General features: G+C 37.3%; 1 protein-coding gene across 1 annotated transcript; it reads left to right on the top strand.

Annotated features, from left to right (window-relative positions):
• Window positions 1–9,727: 9,727 nt before the first annotated feature.
• LOC149232397 (putative (S)-N-methylcoclaurine 3'-hydroxylase isozyme 2) lies at window positions 9,728–10,607 on the top strand. The gene is made up of 2 exons (XM_089381899.1): window positions 9,728–9,931; window positions 10,155–10,607. Exons 1-2 carry the CDS (start codon window positions 9,728–9,730, stop codon window positions 10,605–10,607), a joined length of 657 nt encoding a protein of 218 aa, XP_089238025.1.
• Window positions 10,608–11,829: the final 1,222 nt, after the last annotated feature.

Here is an 11,829-nt window from a genome sequence, read left to right as displayed (position 1 = left end):
AAAATGAGCGCAAAACATAGTCGAATTTGGAATCTGGACTTGAAACATTTATAGGCAAATATCTATACCATATCGACTTTGTAAGGATATCAGATCGGCGCCTTAGAGCGGACAATACTTGGCCTTGAGGTTTTGTGAAATGCGATCGCACGATTTAATCTTAACCATCAGATCGCGAACCTGATCGACGATCAAGATGTGATCAGAAATCGCAATCAGAGGAATTAAGGGCTAGTGGTTATTGGAATGCTGATGTGCCGATACGCGATTACGCGGCATCATCGATCGCCGATCAGAGGTATCGGCGTTTCGGAGATCAAAGCAGCATTGTGATAAAGGTTTGAAGTGAGAGTCAAACCTGACGATATTCATGAATTCGGGCGTATAGTTTTTGACTTTCGGGTTATGAGTTCGGAGCAGGTTTTTCCCGTGATTCCTTTGTATTCCGAAGAAGTTGTATGACAGGGGTTTTTAATTTAAAAGGCACACATAAAATTCTTCCGAAAGATGTGGTGGAATTAACCATAGTTCTAGGCTGATAGCTGTATATATGAAGGTGGAATTACCTTTGTGGTCAGATTCTGCCACCAAGGGGTTTCCTGCGTCATTTGTGGTATCAAAGCTAGATCAATGCTCTTTAAAGAATGGTTTAGAAATTGAATTGTAATCTCAGCATATGTATAATTTGCACTGAAGTGAATTTGATACAAATGGGGATCAAACTACAAAGGACACTAAGATCAGAATGGGGAAGTAGTGAATCTCTGAGGAAGGTCTGGTAAGAATGTTTATTTTGATAATTTTGCAGAACTGTGTTTTGAATGTCTGAAGAACAACAAGGGATTGAAATTTCAAAGGAGAAGATGTTTTCCTTTCAAGAAAATGAAATTTCTGAGTAAGTTGATTGCATGATTGATTTGATTGAGATGAAAAGTTTAGAACTTAAAGCTGAATAGAAGAGTGGTTTGTTGTGGCATTGAAACCATTTAAATGATTTGAAGAATTTTGTGAAAAATGAGAATGATTGAGGATTGTTTAAAGTATTGTTGAAGGCAATGATATTAATGATTGAAAGAATAGAGATTGGGTTTAATAGGATAGAAAGAAGAACCATTACAAAGAATGAATTTTGGAATTTGTAGAAGCAAAACATGATTTTCTTACAAACAGGTTATTAGAAGGAAGTGGTAGTGTCTGTCATGAATTGGTATATATAATTGAAACTCAGATCTAATCTTAATTGATCTTGAAAGTTGAAGAATCCATTATGAGAAGTAGAATGGAAATAGTTGTTCGTTGTATGGAGTCTTTTGAAAGGAAAGTCTAAATGAAATAGTGAACAGATGAATCATTTGGAAAAGATTTAACTAATGGAATGGGAATTATTTTTAAGACATCTTTGAAGGAAATATTGCAGGTTTGAAAGGTACTTTAATGTATCTTGAGACAAGATTGTGCAGGTCAGTGGAAGCAGTGGAATTGCTGAAAGATAGAATGAATTTTACCAGCATCATAGCATATGAGCTATGCTAAAGAAGATAGAGCAAGAATAACTCTCAGACGAGTAAAGGTGATAGTACCCAACAGTAAATGAAATTACTGAATGAAGAAAGAAGTGAGCAATTGAAGATGCAGAGCCTAAAGCAAGGAGTGTTCGAGAGAAGTTGAGAACAACTTCTAGCTATGGTTGGGTAGAAGTTGTTAAGCTAGCTCCACAATTGTGATTGTGGATAGGAGATAAAAATTCCAGCAAGAGAAGTGATGGGTAGAATTGTTAGTCAGTGGAAGGTTCAAGGAAAGAACCAATAGATGCCAAAAGGCTAAACTCGGAAAATTTTGGTGAGGCATGAAGGATACTTGTTATAGGTGAAATGGAAAAGGCTAGTTGCAGCTCACTAGTGAACAAGGAAAGTTTACCAGAGGAAGAAATGGAATTGACTATTGATAGTCATGACAAGGGTGTAGAAGAAAGTCACAGATAGAGGGAAAAGAGTGTCGAAGCAGTTTGACTCAAAGGAATGAGTAAAGAAGAAATGGACATAGAGTTGGCTGAGATGAATGCAGAACTCAGTCATTTGGAGAAGTTGGTATTGAAAGGAATTAGAGAAAAATGGAATCAAGGATTTTATGTAGGAAAAAGAGTTAAATGGCCATCAGAGAATTGTTTGCTGAGAAATTAATGCTTGGAATAGTTGAGAATGAAGAAGTAGAATACATCTGTGAACTAGAGAAAGGATCTCTCCTTGGGGAAGGAGACAGTGATTACAGTGATGAAGAACTCATCTATGCAGATCAGAATGAGAGAAATGTGTTGGTGAAAGAAGAAAGGAAAAATAAACACAAAAGGAGATGCATAAAGACTTTCAAGACTTCAATTGGTGGAGGAAATTAAAAGGTATCGCTAAATGGTTGTCTTCTCTTAGTGAAAACTTATTGGATCATATTTGAAGGAATTTTAGCATGGATAGAAGATCAATGGGAAATGGAAAAAGGAAAGGAAACAAATGCATTGCAGATTTGTGAAGTGAAGAGAAGGAAATCTGACAAAGAGAACTTAGCTGAAGAAGTTAAGTCAAGGGAATCTTTGAAAGGTCAAAGACTTATCAGAGAAGAGGAAGAGACATTGTTGCCTTATTTGGACAAACTGAGTGTTGGAAGAAATTGTGTAGAACTGAAAAGTATTCTACAGACTTATGATGAAGTTGCCAAGGATAGTCACGAAGTTGTAGTCCCAGAAGTTTTCTTTGATGAGGAAGAAATCAAAGATGTTGAGGAAGAATTTCTCAATAACTTAGTGAGCTATTAGAATAGTTCATAGAAGCATGAGGAGCTGATCACTGAGGCTTCAAATGAAGATCCTTGTAATTTTGAAATTGACATGTTGTATATGTTTTCAAGCTTGACAGGTGATGAACAACAATTGGACAATGTGCTTATCCATGTTGATGAAGTGAGATTACTGGAAGAGATGGTTGAAACAGAAAGATATTTTGAGCATGTATTTTTAATAATTTTGAGAATGATGGTATTGACAGGGAAATTGTCATGATTAAAGAAGTTGAAGATAAGAAAATGAAAGTTTGTGATGATAACCATAATGGGGTATTTTTAGTAGAGAACCAAAATGAAAGTACTATGGAAATTATGAAGGAATATATGATGATGTTGATAGATGCAGAAGTTCAGGAATTCTATGATTTTAAAGTGGATTACTTTTATAAATTTGTAAACCATGAAGAAGCTTTAGGAAACCAGAATTTTGTTTCTAATGTAGGAAAAGATGAAACAACATCACTTTGTTGCAATAGTATAAGTATAGAGGATGAAAAGATACTTCATAATGATATGCTCCAAGAAATCCTAGCTATTGAATTGTTGAATGATAGTCTTGGGTTAGAACAAGGAACACTCTGTAATGCAGAGGAGAGTATTGGAATGAGAATCGATGATAGTTTCATAACTTATGTAGAAGAAAAATATAAAGAGTTGATGGCAGAATTACCTGTGAAGATTGAAAACCATAGTTATTTTTAATTTGACAATTGTGATGCAAATTCTGTTTTATACAAGAAGGAGGAGTCATATGCAAATGACATGCTCATTGAATATGAAGGAATTTATATTTTTCTGGGAAGATTATTAGATGAACCTAATAACATAGAGGAAAGGATTATCTTTAATGATAATGAAAGGGAAGTTGTAGAGTACAAACAATAGCTTGTAAATGGTAGAGGTGAAGAAGAATTGGACAAAAATTTTATAATTTATATGGTAAAGGAGAATGTACAGTAGATAGATGTCAGAGGAGTGCAGTTAAGAACAAATTGTAAGGAGGAAGTTGAGAGATTTTAGAAGATGAAATAAAATGAGAAGAGGGACAACAAAGAAGAGAACTTAACAAAAGGAATTTATATCAGCAAGGAAAGAGGACAGCAACAAAATAAGATTTGGAAATCTTGAGGAACAAAAGTTACAGTGGCGAAAGAATTGAATCAACAACATGATGGATGTAATGACCAATTACAAAGTAAAGTTTGGGATACTGGATAATCAACAGAATAAACACATGACCATGAGGTCATGAAAAATTTCAACTTTGGGAGTCTGATGCAAGAGCATTCGGGCCTAGTCAGCAATGTGATGGCATGATCACATGTTGTGGCTAACAAGGGGTTGGAAGACAAGAGTTTAGTTAATTTTATTTATTTAAATGTGTGAGAGTGTTTAGTTATTGTCAATTATGAGAAAAGGGCATAATGGCTGATTGATCCTCCTTGTGTGGAGATCAGTCCAAACAGTTAGGTTTATTTCGTTTGAATAGAATATGAGGAATTTGAAATATTAATTTAGCATTTGTTTAGAAAAGAGTGGAGTTGAAGAGACTTTTTAGAAGAGAATGAGAGATTTCTGGTTCTGAACCAAAATTGGTTCATGAATCCACTTTTGTATAAATTGTGATCTTTTTGCATAATTCAAAGGTTGGATAGGTTAGTGAGGAGAAGGACAGAGTGGTTATATAGGTAGAGTCGAGTAAGAGAGAGCGAGGATTCCATGATAGGAATAGGGTCTTTTATTATTTTAATCGAGCCAGAGGGCCGAGACTCTATAACTCATTGTATTAAATAAAATATCATTTTGTGTTAATGGGTCGTTTCTATTGAAATCCTTTGCTTTTCTCTGCATATTTGCTTGCGGAATAGATTAGGCATTTCTTCTCTATTTTTATGCCTTAATTGATGAATCACAACATTAAAGCATGATTGGATCTTTATTGTTATAGCCATGGCTAAGCGGTTCAACTAGATCACAGTTTATTGTTATATATCGAGGTCTTGCGTGGAAACAGAGCGTGGAGGAGAATCGTGTTTATAACGTAAAATATGTTAAAAACAAGTGAGTTCAAGTCCAAGAGAAAGTAGACGGATCAATGCACGGGAGCCGTTTGATCTGGAAGATCAATGGTCCAGATGATATCGCTCAGGAGCAAAGCAAAATATCACATCTGCGGAGTTATTTACAAGGTTTAAGTCTCGCAAGTGTAAAACCCAGTTTACACTAAAAATGAGCGCAAAACATAGTCAGATTTGGAATCTAGACTTGAAACATTTATAGGTGAATATATATACCATATCGGGTCTGTAAGGATATCAGATCGGCACCTTAGAGCAAAAAATACCTGGCCTCGATTTTTTGCGAAATGCGATCGTGCGATTTAATCTCAACCGTCGAATCGTGAACCTAATCGATGGTCAAGATGTGATCGCAAATCACAATCGGAGGAGTTAAGGGCTAGTGGTTATTGGAATGCCGATGTGCTGATAAGCGATTACGCGATATCGTCGATCACCGATTGGAGGTATCGATGTTTCGGAGATCAGAGGAGTGTTGCGATAAAGGTTTGAAATGAGAGTCGAACCCGACGATATTCATGAATGCGGGCGTATAGTTTTTGAGTTCCAGGTTATGAGTTCGGAGCGAGTTTTTCCCGTGATTCCTTTGTATTCTGAAGAATTTATATGACCGGTGTTTTTAATTTAAAAGGCACACATAAAACGCGTCCGAAAGATGTGGTGGCATTAACCACAGTTCTAGGCCGATAGCTGTATATATGTAGGGGGGATTACCTTTGCGATTGGATTTCACCGCCAAGGGGTTTCCTGCGTCACTTACTATGGCAACTTTGTTGGTTTATGATTGGGGTGTTTTGTAGATGACAGGGAGGGAAATTGCGGGGATGGCCAGGGAGACCAGCGCAAGTTGGGGGTGATGGTGGTCTGGCTTGGAGCGCATGCTGTGAGGACCATGAGTGTTGACCAGGTATGAGAACCAGAAGCTCCTCTTGTGCATGGTCGAGAAAGACTGTATTTCAATGAAGGTGGTGAGGCAGAGGTTATGCATGAGTAACGACAAGGCAAGTGGCAAAGGAGTGAGGCAGCTTCACTAGGTAGAGGAGTGGCACATCAACACTAGCCAGAGGGGAAGGGGAAGGCACCTCAGTTGGGGCTGACTGTTGTCCAACTCGATGGGTTGGCTGCGAGAGCCATGAGTGTTAACTAGGTATGGAAACGTGAATCCCATCCTATGCGTGGTCAAGAGAATTTGTACTACAATGCGGGTGGTGAGGCAAACAAAATGCATGAGTGATGGCAAAGCGAGTGGCAGAGGAGTGGCACACCTTTACCAGGTAGAGGAGTGGTGGAACATTATGGGGCAGAGGGGCATGGGAAGATTCAACCTCGTGGGAAAACTCAGAAAAGGAAGGCACACCTGGGCATAGGAAATTGCGCCTGACTGCATGAAGGGTGGGTCACCTGAATTAAGCCAGAGAGGCATGAGACAATGCACCAAGAGCTAATCCATTTTTCTTGTCAACAAGAAAGGGATAGAGGATAAATGGCCAAACCTACAAGAGGAAGATGACACAGCAAAAGGGACAGGGAGTCAACTCGAGTAACTGACCCGAGTACTTCAGAACCAAGACATAGGAGAAAACCTATAGAACACCTCACCAATGAAGCAGGGACATCCTATAGGGAGGGAACATATGTTGGCATCCGCAAGCTGTTGGAAGATTGGGAGGGGGAAATAAAACAGGAAGGTGAATCCAAGGAGAAGATGGAGGATTGGAAGGCTGTAATTCTAGATCCCATCAATACTAGAGGAAGAATCACCCAGTTTAAACAGACCCTTTATCTATATTGGCTCATGAAGAGCCTTATGGGGAAGGCAATAGAGCAAATCTTAGTGGGGATGGCACTGACTCTCAATGACATGCCTAACTATAAAAAAGACTTGCAGACGATCTAATTCCAGTTGCACAAGCAGGACAACCGCCTAGACAGAATCCAAAGGCACATCCCATGCATCATCGAGCTAACTGAGATGCCTGGTGACTCTGCCAAGGACCCAACACCAATTGAGTCAACCTTAGAAGACCAGCAGGATTAGGCAGTTTCTTGGGCGTTTTTTTGGTTCTTGTGGGTAGCATTTACTTTTAAATATGCATGCTTATGTTAGATAGACATATAGACTCCTATCATGAAATTGATATGTATATAGCTTGGTTAGAACGACTGATACTATATTGTTTTTGGATGGCTTATAACAGGGATAGGTGGCCAATAGAATTGGTTTTCCATTGGGCAAGTTGGGGCCACCTATCTCATATATGTGTTGTAAACTTGTTTTTTATAAATATAAAAAGAAGGTCCTTCCAAGCTCAACAAAATAAATAAATAAATAAATAATATATATTCAAAGAAAAGTAATCAATAAATAAAAGAGGGTCAACAATAAAAAATGGGGTTGAGGCCCATTAAAAAATAACAAAAATACTAAAAGGAGTTAAGAACAAATATGATGAAAAAATACATTAAAAAACACGAAGGATCAAGAAAATAAACTCTAATGAAGAATAAATCAGCAACAAATACTATAAAAAGGATGCCAATACCTACATAGATAAACAAACAAACAAAATAAATTCCAAAAAGAAGCCTAAAAAACTCGCAGGACAAGACGAGGACCCAACTTCTACTAATATTCCAACCATCATCTCTATTCAAATTATTGGGTCTTTTTTCAATTTCTATGGCCTCCCTCAATTTACGATGATGGAAATGACTAACCCTAGCAATGACTTGGGCCTCCTCAATGCAGATGTGATGCTTAGATTTATCTGCATGTTCTGCCAAAGCAGAGGAGCGGGTCCTGCCATGCTTGATGTCAGCGGAATGCTCACAAATCCTTTGAATAATCGAGTGACCAGTCTCACCAATGTAGGGAGTCCCACAAGAGCATAGGATAACATAAACACCCTTCATATTCTTGGCGTCCACTGGGTCTTCTACAGTTCTAAGGGAGCTCCAGATGGTATTTAAAGGCTTAAAGATTGAGGCCACCTTATGCCTCCTTAGGATCCTCACAATCTTGTGAGTGGTCCCTTGGATAAAAGGAAGATGAACACCAAAAAATCGATCCTTGGTATCTTTCTTAGCACTAGAGCTTGTATTAACATTTTAATGTGTAGAGCCTACGGGTCATAGAGTAAATGGTGATGGAGTGTAGGATTGGTGTTGTTGATGTAGTGTAGGGCTGATGTTGCCCAGACCGGGTGCGATCCATGGGTAATTTTGATAGCTTAGATGCCCGTGGATGTGTCATGGTTTCTCAAGCCATAGGTCAAGCTTGATGTGATCATGTAATTTCTTATGAACACACAATTGACAAACAAAAAAAACATTTTCATGTGTATAATGTGGATGATAAATAAAATATTTTAATATTATATATAAATATATATATAGCTAACATTTTTTAGGTAAAATTATTTAATATGAATTTCTTATATTAAAAAAAAAGAGAATTCTTATTGTATTAGTAAGTTTTTTTTGAGAGATTTGTAATTCACTCACTTTTTAATATAGTATTCACATGTAACATTTAAATATTACTAAAAAAAATAATATATAAAATTACCTATAAATAAATAAATAAAATGTGATTCATAAATAAAATATTTTAAAATAATATATATATATATATATATATATATATATATATATATATATATATTTATTTATTTATTTAAATCTACCACAAGTCAATAAAAAAACTAAATAAAAGGATATTACCAACTCATCATTGTTCTATCATTCTTCTATGACGGAATTTTTTTTAATTTTAATATCAAACATTACAATATATCTATTGTATTGAGCTAGAAAGAGTCTCAAACCCAATAAAAAAGTTAAGAAATAAATATATACATATATATTATCATTTCCAAATTTTTAATATAAAATTTTATTTTCAAAGTTCTAACTATCCAAATTTTCGGTGAGCTTAAGTCGATTCCAGATTCTCTGAATATTCAGGAATCTGACAGACATGGATGTGGTGAAAAAATTGACAGGGTCCATGTTGTCAGATTCCCAAATATCCCCAGATTCCCAAATATTCCAGGAATCTGCAATAGACTTAAGGATGGCCCCAAAATCATTAAACTCAAATTCGAATAGTAAAACTCAAATTCTAACCGGCACCGGAACAGGTGACTTAGACGAAAAGTAGCTCAGATTGTCTGAGTGCTTGCCCGGCTCCCTCCGGCCCATCCATTAATAACGAAGGCAAACTCTCTGGTTGTTTGAAGGAATCCGACTCCACCTTGAAAGGCGGCTGGCAACAGGTTATGGTTTCCCAATTTCTTCCATCTTGTTCGTCTAAGGATTTTGTTGGCATTGACTTGAAATTTTATCTCTCTAGATTTTTTCTTTCTTTTCACCAGTAGGAATGGCCTCTGTTCTTGATCTCTTTTCACCAGTAGAAATGGCCTTTGTTCTTGATCTCTGGACACTAGTAAAAATGACCTAAGTTGTTGTTTAAAATTAAACCCAAAAACTTGTGAAAACTAAACATCTCATTAAACCATCTCTTACCTCACTACCATGGACCATTTTCAATGAGTTTCATAGAAATTGGAGAGTCGTTTTGGAATCCTCTGTTTTTGTTTGGAATAACTGCTATCATCTTCTTGGTTTTGGATGTATGGAGGAGGAAGGCGTACCACAGGCTTCCTCCAGGTCCTACGGGATGGCCGATTGTGGGAAATCTACCGCAGGTGGGTAACAAGCCCCACATATCCTTTTTCCACCTTGCCAACAAATATGGGCCGATCATAAGCCTCTCTCTCGGAATGAAAACCACAGTAGTGTTCTCCTCTTCCGCCATGGCAAAGCAGGTTCTCCAAACCCATGACCACATATTAGCAGGCCGGATGATCACAAAGCCAGCCACGGCTCTTTCTCACTACAAGAACTCCATGGTCTATTCTCAATATGGATCTCACTGGCGCATGCTCAGACGTGTATCCAATACCGAACTCTTCTCTGTGAAGAGGCTGCAAGCTCTGCAACACCTCCGAAGAGGTCAAGTAAATTGAATGATCTATGAGATTTTTCAAGATGCTGGGTAGGGAAAGTGTCACCATTGTATTGGAAGAATTACTACATTATTGTATTGGAAGAATTATTACATTTTTATGGAATCCTTGATTTCTAGTGTGGGAATTTTAATTATTCGTTTGAAACGTTTACGTAAGTTTTGGTGTAACGGAAAACTTTTTCATATTGGCTCGGGCTCCTTTAATCTCATAGGGAACATGGTCTTCGGTAAAGACGTGTTCGATCCTCAGTTCTCTAAGGTTTCTCATAGGGAACATGGTCTTCGGTAAAGACGTGTTCGATCCTCAGTTCTCTAAGGTTTCTCAAGAGTTGAAGGACGTCATTTCGAAAGTGACGGAGATTCTCACGTCCCCCAATTTGGCCGACTTTTTCCCCTTCCTTCAATGGTTGGATCTGCATGGCGTGTATGGTAGTGCGGGATTCTACATGAAAAAGGTATATGATGTTATCAATAAATTCATGGAGGATCGCCTAGCCACTAGCTCAGGTGAAACCAGTGACAGAAGTCACAGCCAAAAGGATCTGTTAGACGTTCTACTGGATATGAGAAGTTACGAATTTTCTATCGCCCATATGAGGGGCTACTTAGCTCCTTCCTTCAGTTATTGTAAGTTAGATGCATTTTATAGTGTAGAGGCAACCTAAAATGTTCAAGATTACAGTTTAAGGTTCAGATATTAGCGTATGGCCTTTTTTTCTCAAGTCAAGGTATGAGCGTAGAGCTGTGATACAGTAATTTTCAGATAATAGCGGAGATCTGTCATACAGTTTAATGTTTAGTTATTAGCTTAAATTGATTTAATGAATGTTAAATTAGTTTCTTTTCAAACATATTTGGAATGTAATTTGATTTTCATTTCTAAATTTATTTATTTTTTACTAAAATTTTGTATAGTTTTTTAAAAAACAAAATCATATGAAAAGGTCGAAAGTTTTAAAATAGTGGGTAGGAAAATCAAACTATATCCAAAAATTCACTCTCCTTAGAGACTTAGAGGACATCTAGGTGTTTAGAAGTTCAAAATTTACCACACAGAAACTAAAATACATGTGTTCACTATGAACAAGAGACCAATAAGAGATTTTGAAGCGAGAGACATAACAAGAGATTAAGTAGAAGGCTCTGAACCAATAGTTGTGACCAGGATTGGATTCTTGTTGCCACTTGATGTGTCTCCAATGATCTACGGATTGCACATCCTTTTGTATAAACTGTTAGCATGTCTTATTTAGAGAAGAGTCTTGCAAGAGATTCCGAGTGGACGATATTGTAGATGAGGATTGCAGACAACCATAGTTAGACATCATTTCAATAACCTTATTCCCCGATCTTCGGACATGGGAGGGAATGATGACCAAAATATTAATGATTTAGGAGGACACCCTATGTAACAATTCTTCCAGCAGCCAACTTTTAGAAATTTTGTGCATAGGAGTATTATTTTGGAGTTTGTGGAGCATATTAACTATCAATTGGGACTCCCCTTCCACAAAGATCTTGGAGAAGCCTTAATTTTTCACTATTTCCAATCATTCGATGAGAGCATTAAGTTCCACAACATCGTTGCTACTAAAGCCAAGCATTCTAGAATATACGAGGAGTGGAAGGCTAAGGTGATTTCAAAAAAAAATTGTGGAGAGCAGGTGATATGGCTAACTAAAGCACGCTGACTAACAGATGAAGGGGACGAAGGGGAAGTTGGAATAAGGTGCCAATTTTTAAGAGTAATGGGTTCATGACCTTGTGCTTGCGAGTCTTAGGGTGGCCAAGGGAGGGAAATAATGAATTCTTTTATATTTCTTAGGACGTTACTCTAGAGAGAATCAAGGGGAAGAGAGGAACCCTTGAAGATGCAATGGTTAACAT

The sequence above is a fragment of the Pinus tabuliformis genome, chromosome J, assembly GCF_031772625.1.
Source record: "Pinus tabuliformis cultivar Carrire ecotype Pingquan chromosome J, CPIR1, whole genome shotgun sequence".
Taxonomy (NCBI): domain Eukaryota; kingdom Viridiplantae; phylum Streptophyta; class Pinopsida; order Pinales; family Pinaceae; genus Pinus; species Pinus tabuliformis.
This window is presented reverse-complemented; position numbering and strand designations above follow the sequence as displayed.

Coding starts and splice junctions, on each gene's coding strand:
- LOC149232397 (XM_089381899.1), top strand. CDS start 9,728: ATGGCAAAGCAGGTTCTCCAAACCCATGACCACATATTAGCAGGCCGG. Junction 9,932..10,154: donor AACACCTCCGAAGAGGTCAA/GTAAATTGAATG, acceptor TTAATCTCATAG/GGAACATGGTCTTCGGTAAA.